This window comes from Notamacropus eugenii, chromosome 1, assembly GCF_028372415.1.
Source record: "Notamacropus eugenii isolate mMacEug1 chromosome 1, mMacEug1.pri_v2, whole genome shotgun sequence".
NCBI lineage: Eukaryota > Metazoa > Chordata > Mammalia > Diprotodontia > Macropodidae > Notamacropus > Notamacropus eugenii.
In genome coordinates, this window is record NC_092872.1 from 318,547,588 (window position 1) to 318,568,255 (window position 20,668).

Sequence of the window (20,668 nt, forward strand, 5' to 3'; positions counted from 1 at the left end):
TAATTCTTTCTGCCACCCCTAAGTGAAATTCCATCTTCATCTAGACCTAGAACTGGGTAATGAGAGACAGAGCTTCCAGAGAGTAATAATTCCTACATTGTGTGTAAGTTCAGAGATTCCCCTAGCAACTCTTTATGCCTCAGTGATTCCTGTCCTGTTACCCAGTCTTGGCCCTCTTTCAATCCCTGGACCTTGAAATTCTCTAAGCTGAGGACCTTCCTTTTGAGATCCATTCCTCCTTGTCTACAAATATCTCGTCTATCACCCTAAGCCAAATTGGGCTGGAAAAAATCATGGGTTTTTTTTTTCTTAGATTTTATGATCAAAATTTTATCTGTTCTGTTTTCTATATCTTTGTAGAAGAGATGTGATGGGAGATGTAGGGCAGTAATTCTTCCAGCTATTCAATCATCTTGACTCTGCCACGTTGACAACTTGACAACTTTCGACCTTGTTGTTAATTAAACTTATTTTGTTAAATGATAAAAGTCTACAATTTTCATTTTGTTTTACTTTCGTGCCTAAACAGCCATACTAACCTGAGTCAGTCTTAGCCCAGAACATTGTTTTTAGTTCATTCAAGACAGGATCAATAGGAAGGAAGGAAGGAAGGAAGGAAGGAAGGAAGGAAGGAAGGAAGGAAGGAAGGAAGGAAGGAAGGAAGGAAGGAAGGAAGGAAGGAAGGAAATACATATTTATTAAACACTCTTAGGTGCCAGGCATTATTCTAAATGATTTATAAATATTATCTTATTTGATCCTCACAACAATCTTGAGAAGCAGGTGTTATTTTCCGTTTTACAGGTGAGGAAACCAAAACACATATTGAGAGACTTGCCCACCAGCACACAGCTAATATGTGTCTCAAGTCTCCCAGACTCCATGATAACAGCTACTAGTTACTGCTTTACCCAGATGTCTCATGTACTAGGATGTATGAAAATACCAAAATGGAGAATGTATGATGTTTCTCTGAGAGAAAGAGAAAGAGATCTAAAACAGCAAGTAGAAACTAAAATCAAGTTGAAATGGTACTGGGAAGTCAAGTACCAACATTTAAGGGACTGAAACAATCAAGAATACCAGTTGAAAGAGAAGTCTGGCTAGGAAGTTAGTATCAAATCAGGAGAGTGAAATATCAGAACTGCCTGGATAGTTGACAATTTATTTGAATTTGATTCATCCAAAGTTTGGTCTTTTAATAGCATCTCACAAGTCACCTTTTGACCCAGTCGTGCAATACAGGTATAGATTTCAATGAAGAAAAAAGTGAAAAAAAGTTTAAAAACTTGTTCAGGGTCATTCAGCCTTAAGTTATGAGGGATTAAAGACAAGAAACAAGTATTCTGCTCTCTCTGTCTCTGTCTCTCTGTCTGTCTCTGTCTCTGACTGTGTCTGTCTCTCTGTCTCTGGCTGTCTCTGTCTCTCTTCTCTCTCTCTCTGTCTCTCTGTCTCTCTCTCTGTCTCTCTGTCTCTCTGTCTCTCTCTCTGTCTCTCTGTCTCTCTCTCTCTCTCTCTCTCTCTCTCTCTCTCTCTCTCTCTCTCTCTCTCTCTCTCTCTCTCTCTGTCTCTCTCTCCTCTGCTTTTGTCATTTTCTAACGGTTGGGTATTAGCATAAGGTAAAGGAAAGCATCATGAGTTCTAGTCTAATAATCAACAATTTAATTTAACTCGAGAAAAACACATTGTATTCAACAATACAGGTTATCAACCCACATTGAACCATATGAAAAAGTCTACATCTTTTCTTCCTCTATTGTACCAAATTTCCAAGACTTCAACAGTGACCTGAGGAGCAGTAGATACAGACTGAGGCCCTTCTCTTCCAATACTTTTTATCTCCATTCACGGTTAAAAATTGATTATTCCAATTATGATGTTACTTAACTTGTGAAAGTAAAGGTAAAACGCAATCCATGAAGAAGTTTCCATAATTCCTTCTAATTGTCCTATGCTTACTTCTTTGCGTTGGTGATATCCTTAATGTTGATACCCCTTATAATTGCGCCAGTGTTAACCCATTCCAATCTTTGCATCCAGTGGAACTCTTGTTCATGTCCTTCCATGAATCTTCAAGAGGAATTTCAACATATGAGAGGAATTCCTCTAGATTTCTTGACATGGTATGAATATTAATGGAGCAAATGGGTAATCCTTCTTCTTCCTCCACTACTACCCCAATTCCTTTTTTTAATAGTATATTATTTTCCCCCAGTTACACGTCAAGAAAATTTTAAACATTCAGTTTTACAATATTTTGAGTTCCAATTTTTTCCCTCCCCTCTTCTGAAATTGGTAAGCAGTTTGATACAGCTTATAGAGTGCTATCATGTAAAAATATTTTCATATCAGTCACAGTTGTAAAAGAAAAAAGCAGATCAAAAGATAAAACACAAGAAAGAGTAAAATAAATGAAAAAATATGCTTTGATCTGAGTTCTTTAGCTAGATATGGGTGGATAGCATTTTCCTTCATGAGTTCCTTGTACTTGTCTTAGATCATTGTGCTGCTCAGAAGAATTGAGGCATTCATAGTTGATCATCATATGATGTTGCTGATTCAATTCCTTTTTGATCACTATTTTACTCTACTTTTTCACACTTCTTCATTGATAATCTATCTCATTCTTGTGCTCATAATGAATCTCTTTGCTGCCCTTTGGGTTACCTGCAGCTGTGGGTCTGGCAATCTATGCTTTGTAGCCACATAGTGTCAGTAGAAGTAACAGTGTTTTTAAAAAGTAAGCCTTTGATTTGGAGAGAAGTCACAGGTCATTGAGAGCCATGTACATTTTTCCAAATAAGAAACATCTCGCTATCTTAATTTTGACATTTGATACAATCAATATACTATCCCCATTAGGATTTTGAGGACAATCTCACCATTAAGAAGACCAAAATCACTGGATAAACTGTCTAAGACATATGAAATTTCATGTATGCTGTTGTTGTGTTTGTCCTTCGTTCTCGGAGAGGACCATGACATCAAGATGATGGCATGACTTGCAGTTGACTTTGATATGAGTGAGGGAAGGCTGTGCAAGGTCACCAACCTCACTTTCTTTTAGTGAGCCATCTGGGTCCAGCGGCCTGATATTCATCAGGATGCCTGGAGATGGCGCAGGATTCAATGTGAGACCCTGGTCCTTTCAGGCTAAGGTCTTATAGCATTCTCACTTTGAGTGAGATACATTCATTCAGTGAATAAGCTTCTTTAAGTAGTTGCTCAAGGGATGGCCCCTTTAATAAACAAAAAAGAAAAGAAAAGAAAATCAAACTGGGAGGAAAAGACCTTCAGAGTTCCCGGAGAAAAGAGAAACAATCACTATTTAGTGTTGTTTCACGTGTGTATGTATGTGTGCATGCATGCATCTATCTATCTACCTATCTAAACTTCTACATATATACATACATGCATATATGTGTGTGTGCATATACACAAATACATGCATAGACATATACACACATATACATACATATGTGTATGTGTGTCTAGATATATATATACAACTACATGTATGCATATGTGCATATGTATATGTATATACACCTATTTGTGCACATATGTATGTATGTATTTAGAAGTATAGATAGACAGAAAGACAGATGTATGCATGCCTGTGTGTGTAAATGTGCATTGCCATAACAAAAAGATCAAAATAGCTTGAAAATTACAATAGTCAGCAAGTACTTTACTTACTTGCCAAACAAAGATATACCATTCAAAAGCAATATTGGTTTAGAACATATATATACATATGATATATTTGTGTGTGTGGATATGTACATATACATAATAGAGAAATACATATATACCACGTATGTATCTGTATCATTTTATACTAATATACTAACTTTATGGAATGCCCATACTCCTTCTTATGCATACTTCAGCCACATCCTTTGTTTTGCTTCTCTTTAGATTAGCTGAGCACTTTTGAATGATGACTGAACTCATATAGGAAGCTTTGTAATGCTCTAGTATTTAATACATATGTTAATAATACGTTATATTAGTAATAATAATATGTTAATAGAATATCATTCTCAAAAAGGAATATCAAATTGATCTTATCATTAAGAGCAAAATCACTGAATAAAATGATCCTAAGTGATTTCGTGATTTATGCTGTGTAAATAAAAATAAAGGAGTATTTTCTTTATATCCAGTCTTTTCTCTGCATCTGATGTTTTATTTTCTTGAGAGTCTTATACCTTGAGATATGTTCTCAGTTTTTACTTCTGCTACTAAAGTATTTTTTAAATGAATTTACTAATTTAAACGTATAAAGTTTAGGCAGCTAGTGGCACAAGATACTGGACCTAAAGTCAGGAAAATCAGGAGTTTTAATTTGGCCTCACATTTAACTCTCTATGTAACCTCAATCACTTAATCCCTGTTTGCCTCTGTTTTCTCACCATTTTTCAAATCGGCATAACAACAGCACCAACTTCTCAAGGTTGTTGTGTGGATCAAGTGAGATAATTACATTAAGCAAGGTGCCTGGCATAGAGCAGGCACTATAAAAATGTTAGCTATCATTATTATTATTAAAAGAATATGTTGTTCCTCAGTCATGTCTGACTCTTCATGACCCCATGGACCACAGTAGGCCAATACTGTCCACTGGGGTTTTCTTGGCAAAGATACTAGAATGGTTTGCCATTTCCTTCTCCAGTAAATTAAGAAAAACAGAGGTTAAGTGACTTTCCCAGGGTCACACAGCTAGTAAGTATCTGAAGTCAAATTTAAACACAGGTCTTCGTGACTCCAGGCCCAAAACTCTATCCACTAATCATTTGAATGCCTTACATAAGAAATAGCCATCACATATTTTTTTTCAATTATTTAGCTAAGATCATGATAAATTTAGCTCTAAAATATAATCAACACGCTAAAGGAATCCCTGATGAAAGTAAGGAAAAGGAATGACAAAGTTTTCATAAATGCTATTCTGTAGCAGTGCATATATTCATGGTCATTCAAGTGAATAAAGGATAAAATGTGAATGAATGATAGATTTGAAATTCCATTATGATAATTAATTCCTCATTTTGAAAAGTATAGATTTAATAAAAACAAGATGTTACTTTAAAAGCTCTCCCAGGTGTATGTCAAAACCATGCAAGATTCCTTGAAAAATGTGACATCGGAGATACTTTGTTCAATGATCCTCTGATTATTGGCATTAAGCAAAATATTAAACAGGGTACTATATTCTTCTTTAATAGAGACTGTTCAGTACAGAACCCAGTGAAAGAAGAATTTCCTACAGATGATGTATTACAAATTTCCTGTTTGAGAATCATATTGTGCATATTACATCATCACAGAATATTGCAGAATTTTCTCAATAAGATGTATAATTACTGAAAAAATTTCTAACTATCCACACGGGAAAAAAATAAATATGGTGAATGCCTATTTTTCAGATTATGAAAGTTTGCTGGATAACACAAAGAACTTATCTATTAATATAGAAATATTGTTTAAGCTCTGCAAGTGAACAAAAGCTGAGCAAAAAAGGGAAAAAATATACCGGAGGAGTTACAGCCCATCTTTTAAACAATATTCTTCTGGTTATTCTGTGTACTTTCAAATCACATAATACAACAGATTCTGAAAAAGTAAAGTTAAGAATAACCAAAAGAGTGAGATACCAAAAGTCTAAAAATGAGATATAAGACTGGATATGAGAAGTATGAAACAGATTACCAAGACCTGTACAAAGACAATGTACAAGGGATGTCACGAGCTGCGTGGCACGGTGGATAAAATGATGGTCCTGGAGTTGAAATACAACATCAGACACCTACTAGTTGTGTGATCCTTGGTGAGTTACTTAACCTCTGTCTACCTCAGTTTCCTCAGATATGAAATGGAGATAATCATAGCACCTACCTCTAAGGGTTGCTGTGAAAATCAAAAGAGATAATTGGTAAAGTGCTTAACATTTTACACTTGGCACGTTGTAGGCACTACTAAATATTTGTTTCATTCCCCCCAATTACGGGGAAAAATGGTAGACTGGTTATTTAGCAAGAGCTAAAGATGGCCAGTAGACAATACCATTTTTCACTTGTATCCATACAAGATGAAGAAGAACATTAGGCTCCCAGACCCTAATCTGTGATGTCTTTGGCTTATTGGGGAGTTTTCACTTAACAGCAAATAAATTATACTAGAAGAATCAGTAGGAATCAGTAAACACTAAAACCCACATCTTAGAAAATATGTTTTAAACAATATTTTTGTCTATGAATTCATATAAGCTCCTTAAACAGATTACAAGTTCCTTGAAATAAGATACTGTTCCACTACTTCATTTTGACCTTTGTATCACCAGTGCTCAGTGCCTGACACATATCAGGCGCACATACACACACACACACACACACACACACACACACATGCACACGTGCATATAAATAAAACTTAATTAAATGCACTACAACAACAGTCCAAAAATTCCCTAGGAAATTTCTTAATGAATTTCCTTTGTCACTATTCAGGACTCACCTGTGGACGTGGATGGCCTGTCACCAGGCAGGTCAGTTCCAAAGTCTCTCCCTCTCGGATGGTGTAGACTCTCTCTGAATAGCGCTCCTCCTCAATATTACATGCCAAACCTGAGTGTACAATCCGCACAGTGGGAGGAGCTGAGAGACAACAGAAAAGCAAAGAGAAGTAAAATACTTTCAAAAACCATTCTGAGTGTATCCTGTAGAAGAGCAAATCCCATTGTATTTTAAAATGTATATCAACTAAGGAAATATACTGGACAGAAAATTTTATATTTCTCTATATTTTTGTGTAAATCAGGGATAGGCAAAGTTTTACTAATCATATATGCATAGGTGCATATGCACATGCATATGTATACACACACATACAAATAAAAATGAGGAAGATGAGGAAAAGGAATACTTCTTGATATCAGTGATCCCAATTGAGTGATATCCAATGATACCAATCAAAATGGCATTAGGTTTTTAAATGCACACATTACTTTCCCTGTGTAAGGTGTAGAAGAGGATGATGACCAAGGAATGAGCATTATAACCTGCACATGGATCATAGCTAAGAGAAAGTACACTTTTCTGGTAAATGATCCAGCTAAGAGAAGTTCCCCACACTGTTGCCAGTGTCATCTTACTTCACTACTATTGATGAAGTTAGAATGTCATTTGTAGTGACATGTGTCTGGCATAATGCCATATATTCAGTTAGCTATAACAGATGGCAAAATGTCAGTTTAGGAGTTGGAAAACCAGCCTTATAATCTTAGCTTTGTCACTAATTGGCTTTGTAACTTTAAGTTAAGTCACAAGTTTTTGGTACCTTGGTTTGCTCACATCTATAAAATATAAACATATGGTTTAATTACCTCTAAATTTCATTTCAGTTTCAATTCAGTAACTATTTGTAACACTAAGTCTAGGAGAATCAACTCCCAAGGAACTATTCAGGCTTGCCAGTCTATTTCAAGGTGACAAATGCTCATGAAAATCCACTGGCCTTGTAAAAAGAAGAAGCCACACCCACACTTTCAGCACCTCACGTGGTTTATGCAAGGAATGCACTTTGTAAGTTATGGAATAAATCAGTTCAAATCTGTTCACAGACACTTACCCTAAAAAAGTCACTTTACCCTGTTTGGCTCAGTTTCTTCATCTGTAAAATGAACTGGAAAAGGGGGATCAAGTATCCTTACAATAAAGCACCAAATAGAGTCATGAAGAGAAATAACTCAACAACAGTAAATCCATCTTTACAAATGATTTACTATTGGTTTGGCTATCACTTTATTAGTTTACTTAATTATATGCATACAAAAGGAGAATTATACCAAGAATTTTTGTGTCGGTGCCAGTTTGTCAACTCAACCAATATGATTATCATCAGTGGCAGTGGTATATTGGATTATTGCTGAAATATTTAGAAGAACTAGTTTAAGAAAAATTCATCAAATCCATAGACTCCTGGGCTGAATATATGAATTTTAGTTAAAATAATTAGTTCCTAGACTGTCTTCTGGGAAAATAACAACTACCCAGGAATTATTCTCCTTTTTGTCTTTTTTTTATAAATTAATTTATCTTTAGTTTTCAACATTCACTTCCATATGATTTCGAATTCCAAATTTTCTCCTCCTCTCACCCCAAGATGGATGTGATAAAAGGCTTACATATATACTTAGATTAAACGTATTTTCACATTAGTCATATTACAAAGAAGAATTTGAACCAATGGGAGGAACCAAGAGAAAGAAACAAAACAAAACGGCAACAAAAAAAGAGAGCAAATAGTATCCTTCAGTCTGCATTCAGACTCCAAAGTTCTCTCTCTGGATGTGGAATAGAATATTCCATCATGAGTCTTTGGGAGTTGTCTTGGATCCTGGCTTTGCTTAGAAGAGCTAAGTCTATTAAAGTAAGTCATCACACAGTGTCACTGTAACTGTACATAATGTTGTCCTAGTTCTGCTCATTTCACTCAGCATCAACTCATATGAGTCTTTCCAGGGTTTCTGAAATCAGCCTGTGCATCATTTCTTATGACACAATAGCGTTCCATAAATTCATTTGTCACTTGTTCAGCCATTCCCAAATTGATGGACATCCTTTCAATTTCCAATTTTTGCCCACCACAAAAAGAGCTGCTATAAATATTTTTGTACATGTGGGTCCTTTTCCCATTTTATGATGTCTTTTGGATACAGACCTAGAAGTGGTATTTCTAGGTCAAAGGATAGGCACATATTTATAACCCTTTGGGCATAGTTCCAAAGTGCTCTCCAGAATGGTTGGATCAGATCACAACTCCATTAACAATGCATTAGTGTTCCATTTTTCCCACTTCTCTAACATTTATAATTTTTCTCTTTTGTCACATCAGCCAGTGTCATAGGTGTGAGGTGATCACTTTGATTTGCAATTCTCTAATCAATATTGATTTAGAGCATTTTTTCATATGACTATAGATAACTTTAATTTCTTCCTCAGAAAACTGCCTATTCATATCCTTTAACCATTTATCAATTGGGGAATGACTTATAAATTTGATTCAGTTCTCTATATATTTTCTAAATGAGGTCTTTATCAGAGACACATGCTGTAAAAATTGTTTACCAGTTTTCTGCTTCCCTTCAAATCTTGGTTACACTGGCTTTGTTTATGTAAAAACTTTTGAATTTAATGTAATCAAAAGTAATCCCTTTCGCATTTCATAATGTTCATTATCTCTTGTTTGATCATGAATTCTTCACTTCTCCATAAATGTGATAGATAAACCACTCCTTACTCTTCTAATTTGGTTATAGTATCTGCCTTGATGTCCAAATCACATACTCATTTTAACTTTATCTTAGTACAGGCTGTAAGGTGTTGGTCTATGCCTAGTTTCTGCCATACTGTTTTCCAGTTTTCACAGTAGCTTTTGCTAAATAGTGAGTTCTTAGGCCAGAAGTTCAAGACTTTGGGTTTGTCAAGCAGTAAATTACTACTATAGTCATTGACTACTGTGTCTTGTGTACCTAACCTATTCCACTGATCTATCACTCTTCCTCTACAGTACCAAGCAGTTTTCACAAGTGCTGTTTTAAAATACATATAAGATCTGGTACAACTCAGCCACCTCCCCTTGCATTTCTTTTCATTAACTTTCTTGAGATTTGGGGCCTTTTGTTCTTCCAGATGAAGTTTGGTATAATTTTTTCTAGCTCTATAAAATTATTTTTGATTTATATTTAGACAGAATTGTCATTTTTATTATATTAGGTCAGCCTACTCATGAGCAGCTGATATCTTTCCAAGTATATAGATCTGACTTTATTTGTGTGAAAAATGCTTTCTAACTGTTGTCATGTGGTTCCTGAGTTTGTTTTGGCAGGTAAACCCCCAAATATTTATTAATGTCTACAGAAACTATAAATGGAATTTTTCTTTCTATCTCTTGTTGTTGGGCATTGTTAGTAATATATAGAAATGTTAATGATTTATGTGGGTTTATTTTACATCCTGCAAATTTGCTAAATTTGTTTTATTATTTCAAGTAGTTTTTTAACTTGATTCTCTAAGTACACCATCATATCATCTACAAAGAGTGAGAACTTTGTTTCCTCACTGCCTACTTTAATTTCTTCTCTCATTGCTAAAGCTAACATTTTTAGGACAATATTGAGCAACAATGGTAATAATGGACATCCTTGTTTCACCCCTGATCTTACTGAAATGCTTCCAGCTCATCCCCATTACATATAATGCTTACTCATGGTTTTAGATAGATGCTATTTATTATTTAAAGGAAGACTCCATTTTTTTCTATGTTCTCTACTGTTTTTAATAGTAATGGGTGTTGTATTTTCTCAAATACTTTTTCTGCATCTATTTAGATAATATAATTTCTGTTACTTTTGTTGTTGATATGATAAGTTATGCCGATAGTTTTCCTGATATTAAACCATCTCAGTCTTTCTGGTATAAATCCTGTCTGATAATACCTTATTTTTTTAAATTTCCTGTTTGCCTTTTATGCCTCTCAAGTCTTGTATTTGAGGATCAAATTTCAGATCTGGTCTTTTCACCAGGAAGGTTTGGAAGTCTCCTATTTTGTTGAATTTCCATCTCCTCCTATGAAAGAATATGCTCAGTTTCTCTGGCTAGTGGATATTTGGTTGTAATCCCAGCTCCTTTAGCTTGTAGAACATCATATTCCAAAACTTCCAATATTTTAATGTAGAAGTTGCAAGGTCCTGCATAATACTGACTGGGGTTCCATGTTATTTAACTTGTTTCTTTCTGGCTATGTGTAGTATTTTCTCTTTGACCTGGCAATTTTGGAATTTGGATACAATATTCCTTGGTGTTTTCAGTTTGGTATCTCTTTCAGGACGTGACCAATGGATTCATTCAATTACTATTTTATCCTCTGATTCTAGGATATCAGCACAGTTTCGCTTGATGATGTCTTGAAGGATGCTGTCCAGGCTCTTTTTTGATCATTGCTTTCAGATACATGAATACTTCTGAAATTATCTTTTCTAGAACTATTTTCTTGGTCCAGTTGTTTTACATTTTCTTCTATTTTTTTAATCTTTTGATTTTATTTGACTAATTCTTGATGTCTCATGGAGTGATTGGCTTCCATTTACCCTAGTGTAATTTTTAACAAATTGTTTCTTCAGTCAGCTTTTGTACCTTGTTTTCCATTTGGTTCATTATACTCTTTAAGGAGTTGTTTTCTTCAGTGTACTTTATTTCAATTTGACCAGTTGTATTTCTAAGAACACTATCTGCAGTCAATTTTTGCTCTTTCTTTTTCAAGTTATTGATTCTATCTTGATTGCTCTCATTTCTTTTCTTAATTTTGTTTCTACCTATCTTATTTGACTTTTACAATCCTATATGAACTTTTCCAAGAAGGCTTTTGGGCTTCAGACCAGATAATATTCCCCTTTGAGGTATCATATTGGAGAATACCAACAATGTTATCCTCTTCTGAATTTGTTCCTTGATCTTCCCTGTCCCCATGATAAGAATCTATGTTCATTTTCTCTTTTGGCTTTTGGTTCAGGATGTTTACTTATTTCTTGGCTTTTAAAGGTGAATCCTTGGAGGGGGGCAGGCAGAGCAAAGGTGGTAGAGTAGAAGCAGAGACTTGCTAGAGCTCTCCCCCTCCCCACCAGCCCAGGCAAATACCTGTAAAAATGACTCTAAAAAATTCTGGAGCTGCAGAACCCAAGGATGACAGTGTGGAGCAAATTTCCAGCCCAAGACAGACTGGAAGGTCGCTGGTAAGCCTCTGTCACCCAACACTGGAAGCATAGTGCAGTCCAGCAAGAGCTGTACCACCACATACAGAATCTGACTAAGCCTGTGGGAGGGTGAGAGGGAATGAATCTCTCCTACCTGTGGCAGTTTCTAGACTTCACAACCTCAAAACACGAAGGACAAATTGGAAGGTCAGTGTAAAAAATCTGTTGTCTGTGTAAGAGCTTAGAGTGGTTTGGTCCCAGCCCCAAGGTGGAAGAAGGGGCAGAGGAGCCTGTGGCAGCTCCAGAAGCAGCGGTAGCGATGGAGGCAGTTGTTTCTAGAGACCTAGGATCACAGACTGTGAAGGGATCACGTGTCTGAGAGTACACCCCCATCAGTCTATAGAATCTTACTTTGGTCATATGAAAGATTAAAATATACAAACAGAAGGAGACAATAAAGTCAAATCTCCTACATCAAAGCATCCAAGAAAAATAGTAATTGGTCTCAGGTCATTGAAGAGCTCAAAAAGACTTTGAAAATCAAGTAAGAGAAGTAGAGGAAAAAAATGGGAAGAGAAATGAGAGTGATGAAAGAAAATCATGAAAAAACAATCAACTGCTTGCTAAAGGGGACCCAAACAGATGTTGAAGAAAATAACAACTTAAAAATTAGACTAACCCAAATGGCAAAAGAGATTCAAAAAGTCAACACGGAGAAGAATGCTTTAAAAAGCACAAATGGTCAGATGGAAAAAGAGGTCCAAAAGCTCACTGAAGAAAGTAATTCTTTAAAGATTAGAATGGAGTAGATGGAAACTAATGGCTTTATGAAAAATCAAGAAATTATAACAAAATCAAAGGAATGAAAAAATAACAGACAGTGTGAAATACCTCACAGGAAAAAGAACTGACATGGAAAATAGATCCAGGAGAGACAATTTAAAAATTATTGGATTACCTGAAAGACGTGACAAAAAAAGAACCTAGATATGAACTTTCATGAAATTATCAAGGAAAACTGCCCTACAACCACAGGGTAAAATAAACGTTGAAATAATCCACAGATGGCCTCCTGAAGAGATCCCAAAAGGAAAACTCCTAGGAATATTGTACATAAATTCCAGAGCTCCCAGGTAAATGAGAAAATATTGCAAGCTTCCAGAAAGAAACAATTCAAGTATTGCAGAAGCACAATCAGGATAACATAAAACCTAGCAGCTTCTACATTGAGGGATAAAAGGGCTTTGATATTCCAGAGGTAAAAGGAGCTAGACTTACAACCAAGAATCACCTACCCAGCAAAACTGAGTACAATAGTTCGAGGGGGAAAATGATCATTCAGTGAAATAGAGGACTTTCAAGAATTCCTGATGAAATGCCAGAGCTGAATAGAAAATGTGACTTTTAAAGACAAGAATCAAGAGAAGCTGGGGCAGAGCCAAGACGATGGCGTAGAAAGATGCACATATGCTAGCTCTTACCCCACAGCCCATAAAATACCTGTAAATAAGAACTCTCAACAAATTCTAGAGCTGCAGAAGCCACAGAACAATGGAGTGGAGGAGATTTCTATCCCAGAGAGACCTGAAAGACCTACAAGAAAGGTCTGTTGGGCACCAGACACAAAGCAGAGCACAGCCCTGCCTTGGCCACACAGCACTGAAAGGAGCAGATCTGAGCAAACTTCAGGGACAAAATCTCCAGCAGCAGCACAGATCTCACAACCCACAGGCACGAAGGTCAGTGAGAAGGTCTTTTCAGCTGGCTGAGAAGGGAGCAGGGTGTCCCCATAACTCAGGCCTCCTCAGGTGGCAGCAGTAGAGGCAGCAGCCAACAGGGACTCCCAAAGCAGTCAGTAGCCTGCATCCATTTTTGAAGGTCTCCTCGTAAACCCTCTGAGGGAACTGAGCCCTGTGTGGCAGCCCTGCCCCCTCCTGAGCATCTGATCTTAATCTCACACTGAATAGCAGCCATGCCCCCACCTAAACCCCTGAGGCTTTGGAGCAGCTTATCTGAATCTCAGCCCCCAAGTGCTGGATTGGTGGAACTGGAGGCAAGGTGGTTGTGTAGAAGTAACTCAGAAGTCAAGTAACTGGCTGAGAAAATGCTGAAAAAGGGGGGGGGGGAAGACCACAGAAGTTTAATGTCTTGGGGAATGGGTGTCTCCTCCCATCCTTTCAGATGAGGAGGAAAAAGGCATACTGTCAGAGGAAGTCAAGGCCTCTGCCTCCAGGATCTCCAAAGGGAACTTAAACTGGGCTCAGGCAATAGAAGACCTTAAAAACCAAGTTAACAACTTACTAAAGGGGAACCCAAAAATGATGAGGAAAATAACATCTTTTTAAAAAGATTAACTCAATTGGAAAAAGAGGTCCAAAAAGCCAATGAGGAGAAGGAGGTTTTAAAAAAGCAGAATTAGTAAAATGGAGAAGAAGGTTCAAAAGCTCACTGAGCAAAGTAATTCGTTGAAAGAGAGAACTGAGTTCAGGGAATTGAATGACTATGAGTTAAACCAAGCAGTTAGAAAACAAAACCAAAAATTTGAAAAAATAGAAGGTAATGTGAAACATCTCATTGGAAAAACAACTGACCTTGAAAATAGATCCAGGAGAAACAATTTAAAAATTATGAGACTACCTGAAAACCATGATCAAAAAAAGAGCTTAGACATTATATTCCATGAAGTTATCAAGGAAAACTGCCCTGATGTTCTAGATTCCCAGGGTAAAATAAATATTGAAAGAATTCAGCAATCACCTCCTGAAAGAGACCCGAATAGAGAAATTCCTAGGAATATTGTGGCCAAATTTCAGAGTTCCCAGATCAAGGAGAAAATACTGCAAGCCCCTAGAAAAAAACAATTTAAGTATTGTGGAAATACAATCAGGATAACACAGGATCTGGCAGTTTCAACATTAAGGGATCGAAGGGCTTAGGATTGAAAACAAGCATCACCTGCCCAGTAAATCCGAGTTTAATATTTCAAGGGAATAAATGGTCATTCAATGATATAGAAGACTTTCAGTCATTCATATTGAGGAAAAGACCAGATCTGCATCGAAAATTTGACTTCTCAAAACAAGAATCAAGAGAAGCATGAAAAGGTAAATGGAAAATAAAAATCATAAAAGACTCTCTAAAGCTGAACTGTTTATACTACATGGAAAGAAAATATTTTTAACTCTTGAATCTTTTCGCAGTATTTGGGTAGTTTGAGAGATTGTACATACACAGACATACACATACACATAGATAGATAGAGAGTACAGGGTGTTTTATATCAGAAGAGATGATATGCACACACAAAAAATAAAATAAATAAAAATTAAGGGGTGAAGGAGGATAATTCTGGGCAGAGAAAGGCAGAAATGGAATGAAGCAGGTTATAACTCAAAAAAGAGATAAGAAAAATCGTATTCAATGGAGGAGAAAAGGGAGAAGGGGAAAGGGGGGAAATGAAGCTACTCTCTCCACATGTGGCTGAAGGAGGGAATAACATGCTCACTAAATTTGATATGAAAATTTATATCATATCACAGCAAAGTAGGAGAGGAAGTGACAAACGGTGTGAGGGAAATGTTAGAAGAGAGGGCAAATGGGAGAAGGGAGTCACTAGAAATAAACACTTTTGAGAAGGGACAAGGTCAATTGTGAGGAAAAAAATAAGGGGGGATAGAGTAGGACAGAAGCCAATATAATTAGTATTACACAACATGATTATTATGGAAGTCTTTTGCAAAAGAACACGTATTTAGTCTATATTGAATTGCTTTCCTTCTCAGTGGGGCTGGGCAGGGAAGGAGGAGGGAGAGAAGTTGGAATTCAAAGTATTAGCAACATATGTTGAGAATTTTTATTGCATATAATCAGGAAATAAGAACTACAGGGAATGGGGTATAGAATTTTATCTTGTCTTACAAGGAAAGAGAGAAGATGAGGATAAGGGAAGGGTGGGGTGTGATAGAAGGGAGGGTACATTGAGGGAAGGAGTAATCAGAATGCAAAGTATTAGGAAGTGGGGGAAGGGGAGTGATGGGGAGAAAAATTGGACATGTTGCAAAGTGATGTAAAAGCAATTAGTATCAAGATAAGTGACTGATTCAATTACTGAGAATAAATCAATGACATATTTAGTTTGGGGGAAAGAATTTCAGTCTAAATTTCCTAGAGAAAGGTAACCTCGGGTAAAATTTGGCATTGATGGAAAAGTTAAGGTTCTAATGGTAAATTTGATTTTATGGTTGCTATTTAATCAGGAACTAGAACATGTATAGAAAAGCATGTAAGCCTCTTAAGACTTGCCTCAAAAGATGTTCCTTAGCCAAAGTGAAATTATAATCATATTTGAAACCTAGTTATTGGAACTTGCTATTTTTAGATGCTATGGGACTGTTAAGTGACTGTTCTTCTGAATCTAACTCCAGGTATGGGTAGCAAGAAAGACGATCTGAGCCTCCAATTCATGATGCCAATAAGACAGTGAGATGCTGGTGTGAACTGCCAAAGGTGATCTCATGGGAAGGGTGGGAGAGCGGCTGTTCACCCTGGGCTGAGGTAGGATTCTCCTGACTCAATTTCTCCACTGACACCTTGCAGACTTTAAGCCTGATTGAAGGCAAGTGGATAATCTAATCCTTCCTGGAATTGACATGAAGTTGAGGCGATATTGTATCCCTGAAATGTTCCTGCTCTTGGTGACAATTTCCTATAGTCAAAAGGTTTGTAAGCTTAATATCAGATGTATTCAATTATAGATTGTTGTTAGGGGAACAACCAAGGTTAAATCTAAAATTAAGCTATTTGGCATAGGACTTTACACCAACAACAATAAGTTAGGGTCTTTTAATTCTTAGTAATACAGTGGAGACAATTAGGTCAAGAGCTTGTGAAGTTACCAACGTAAATATTATTTGTGTCTCAGTTGATTAATGCTTAAAAAAATTCTTTTGTGTTCCATATTGTAAATGTTTTAAAAAGAAGTATCACCTGACCAAAAATTTGAATTGTTTTATCTGTTATAAATTGTGTTAAGAATGAAAAATAAAATTGAAAAAAAAAGAATCAAGAGAAGCATAAAAAGGTAATCAGGAAAGAGAAATCCTAAGGGACTTATTAAAAGTGAACTATTTACATTCCTATATGGAATGATATATTTGTAAATCTTGAAACTCTTCTCAATATTAGAGTAGTTAGAGGGATTGTATACATATAGACAGAGGGCATAGGGTGAGTTGAATATGAAGAAATTATATCTAAAAAATTAAAATTAATGTGTTTGAGAGGAATATATTGGGAGAAGGAGCAAGGGAGAAAGAGAATGAAGTAAAGTATATCTCACATGAAAGAGGCAAGAGAAATCTTTTCCAATGGAGGTAAAGAGGGGGGAGATGAAAGGGATAAAGTAAACCTTACTCTCATCAGTTTGGGATTAAGGAGGGAATAACATGCACACTCAAGTTAGTATGAAAATCTATCTTACACTACAGGAAAGGGGGGAGAAAGGGATAAGTTTGGGGGAATGACAGAAGGGAGGACAAATGGGAGGAGAGGGTAAAAATAAAAGGAAACACTTTTGAAGAGGCACAAGGTCAACACAGAGAATAGAATAAATGGGGGACAAGATAGGATCGAAGTCAATACAGTTAGTCTTTCACCACATGACTGTTATGGAAGTGTTTTGAGTGACTACACATGTATAACCCACATCAAATTGCTTGCCTTCTCAGTGGGGGTAGGAGGGAGGAAGGGAGTGAAGTTGGAACTCAAAGTTTTAAAACAAATGTTAAAAATTATTTTTACATGTAACTGGGAAATAAAACGTACATGCAATGGGCAAATCTATATTGCCCTACAAGAAAATAGAGGGGAAGGGGATGAGAAGGGAGAGATGTGATAGAAGGGAGTGCAGATTGGGGGAAGGGGTAATCAGAACGCATGATGTCTTGGGGTGGGCAGAGGGGAGAGATGGGGAGAAAATTTGGAACTCAAAATCTTGTGGAAGTAAATGTTGAAAACTAAAAATTAGTTAATAGAATTTTTTTTAAAATAATAAAGTTGAGTTCTCCTGCTGGAGCACTGACTCAAGCTTCTTTTACTGGAACCTGGTCATTGGCTTTGTGTGCCTCAGCACCCTCAGGTGCTGGCAGCTGGAGGTAATAGGGGTCTGGTAGTTTACCTGTTGCTGAGCTGGGGTCAGCAACACTTAAGCTCTCTGGGTAGAGGGAGGTCTGTCCCCTCGAGGACAGCTGTTCTGAAGCATTGGGAGGTTTGGATGCTGAAGGTTGCCTGCTCAACTTGAATTTTGCTTCCTGGAGTTAAGCTGAACCACTGAAAGATTTGACTGCTGAAATCTACCAGTTTCCCTGCCTATGCCAAGGCACTTAAGAGGTGTTGGTGTTGGCATTTGTCTCCTCCACCACCTGGGACCCAGGATCTCCCATTGGTTTGCCAAGTTGGGGCTTACCACTGTCTTTCTGGGATGCCTCACGTCCTGTATAGCTCGTCTTCCACCAGAGTGAGAGGGACCTTTCCCATTAATCCCTCAAGTTTCCTTGGTTAAAAGACTGCTGCATCCCATCTTTCTGCTGGCTCAGCTGCTCCATGGTTTTTCCTGTGGTGATATTTTCTGGTATTTTAGAGGTCTAGAAGGGAGAGTGAGAACAACTTACTTCTTACTCCTCCATCTTGGCTCCCAGGTCCTTGACTCATTCTTCTTAATGAATTATAATGAGGTTCATTAGTGTATTAGTTGGCAATGTGCTATGAAAAAACAATCATACTGAATTTATAGTCAAATGACTTGGACTTGAAAAGTGGCTATGGTCTTCATTATGTTATTGTCACTTAACTTCCTTTGGGATCATGCTTTCTATATTGTAAATGAGGTGGTTAGACTAAATATTCCTAGAAACTCTTATTTCTAAATTAATGATGCTTGTCCCTCTTAACTCTATATTTTCCACCACTTCCTCAGAACAAATGATTGTCAAAATGAGCAAAAGTTTGTTAGCAAAAGGAAAGATTGGTACTTTTCTTAAACTTCTCGACCAGACTTTCCATTTCCATTTGCCTCTTCCTACTACAGCACATGTGTGTGTGTATGTGTGTGTGTGCATGTATATATGTGAATGTATACACAGACACAGACACACGCACACACACACACACACACACACATATATACATATATACATTGTGGAATCTCAGTTGTGATGATCTTATTATCACTTTGCAAATCTTAAAGTTATACATAAATGTTAGAGGTTAGTATTATTATTAACATTATTATTATTTCTCTTGTGGGCAGTTGAGGGTATTGTCAACTGAGGATACAAAGAGAAGAAAATGACAGTACCTGCTCTCAAGAAGCTTACAATCTAATGGGGGAGAAAGCTTAAGTAACTATAAGCAAACAAAGCATAGAGAAGATAAATTAGAGATAATCAACATAAGAAAGTCACTAGAAATATTGGAATTGGGAAGGGCTTCTTCAAGAATGTGGGATTTTAGCTGGGACTTGAAGGAAGCCAGGGAAGCCAGGAAGTAGAAACAAGGAGTGAGAGAATTCTAGACATTGGAGATAGCCTGGAAAAAATGGAAGAAGTCAGCTGTAACTTGCAGTCTTAGAGAGTTGCCATGGGCCCAAAAAATTCAAGTGACTTATCTAAAGACACATAACTAGTTTTGTTATTTCTTTATATCTCATGGAGTCACCAGCTTCCACTTGCCCAATTCTAATTCTTAAGGAATTATTTTCTCCAGTGAGATTTTATGCCTATTTTTTCTATTTGACCAATTCCGCTTTTTAAAGAAATTCTTTTCTTCAGTGCATTTTTGGGCCTCTTTTACAATTAGACCAATTTTGTTTTTAAATGTGCTATTTTCTTCAGTATTATTTTGTGCCTTTTACCAAGTTACCAAGTTATTAATTCTCATTTTATAAAATTATTATATCACTCTCATTTCTTTTCCTAGTTTTTCCTCTACCATTCTTATTTCCTTCTTTAACTCTTCCAGGAATTCTTGCTTGTCTTGGGTTCAGTAAATATTTTTCTTTGAGGCCTTGTTTGAAACAGTTTTCTCATTTTATCTTGTTCTTCTCTGCCACAATAGTAGCTTTATATGGCTACTACTGGTGACTCAGGATGAGAAAATGAGGCTGGGGTCCTTGCACAGCCCTCACTCATTCAAAACAAAGTCAAGCTCAAGTCATTTCATCATTTCTCTGATGTTATGGTCCTCTTTGAAAATGAAGGACCAATACAGCTTGTGAGTAGACTGAACTGCCTAAATAGGGACCTAGCTAGCTGGGTAACTCCTTTCTTTCCCTTCTCTTCCTTCTTTCTTTCTTTCTTGTCTCTCCTAAAACATTAGATTCAATGCACTCTGAAGCCCATAGATTGAACAAGGAAGGGTCCCTGCCCAACCTCCTGGTTTTGGACCCCTCTGGCTTAGAGTGAATGTCAATAATAACAGTTTCTCCTCGAATAACAACCCTTAGGTTTCTGCCTCTCCTAGCTTGATTTATCTATTTATTTTCTCTTTTCTATTAAAGGGGTCATCCCCCCTGACTACCTTTTAAAGAGGTCTATTCACTGAATGGGCATTACTTCACTTTAAGTGAGTACCTGAAAAGGACTTAGTCTAAAAGGCCAAGGTCTCCTATTGCATCCTGGGCTGTCTCCAGTCATCCTGATGAATATCTGGTCACTGGATTCAGATAATTCAGGAGAAGAAAGTGAGGCTGGTGACCTTGCACAGTCCTCCCTCAAGCAAAGCAAAGTCAAGTGAAAGTCATGTCATCATTTGTCTGATGTCATGGTCCCTTTTGAAAATGAAGTACAAACACAACAGGAGTTTTACGTGGTCAAGTTCTTTTTTTGTTGCTGTTATTGTTTGCTCATTTTTCCAGCT

General features: G+C 36.8%; 1 protein-coding gene across 2 annotated transcripts in view; it reads right to left on the minus strand.

Annotated features, from left to right (window-relative positions):
- MDGA2 (MAM domain containing glycosylphosphatidylinositol anchor 2) overlaps positions 1 to 20,668 on the minus strand; it is a 904,469-nt gene that overhangs the window by 735,955 nt on the left and 147,846 nt on the right. For both annotated transcript variants that reach the window (XM_072629633.1, XM_072629632.1), the window contains one exon: positions 6,520 to 6,659. In XM_072629633.1, the coding sequence (XP_072485734.1) occupies positions 6,520 to 6,659 (140 nt within the window). The remainder of the gene's footprint in view (positions 1 to 6,519; positions 6,660 to 20,668) is intronic.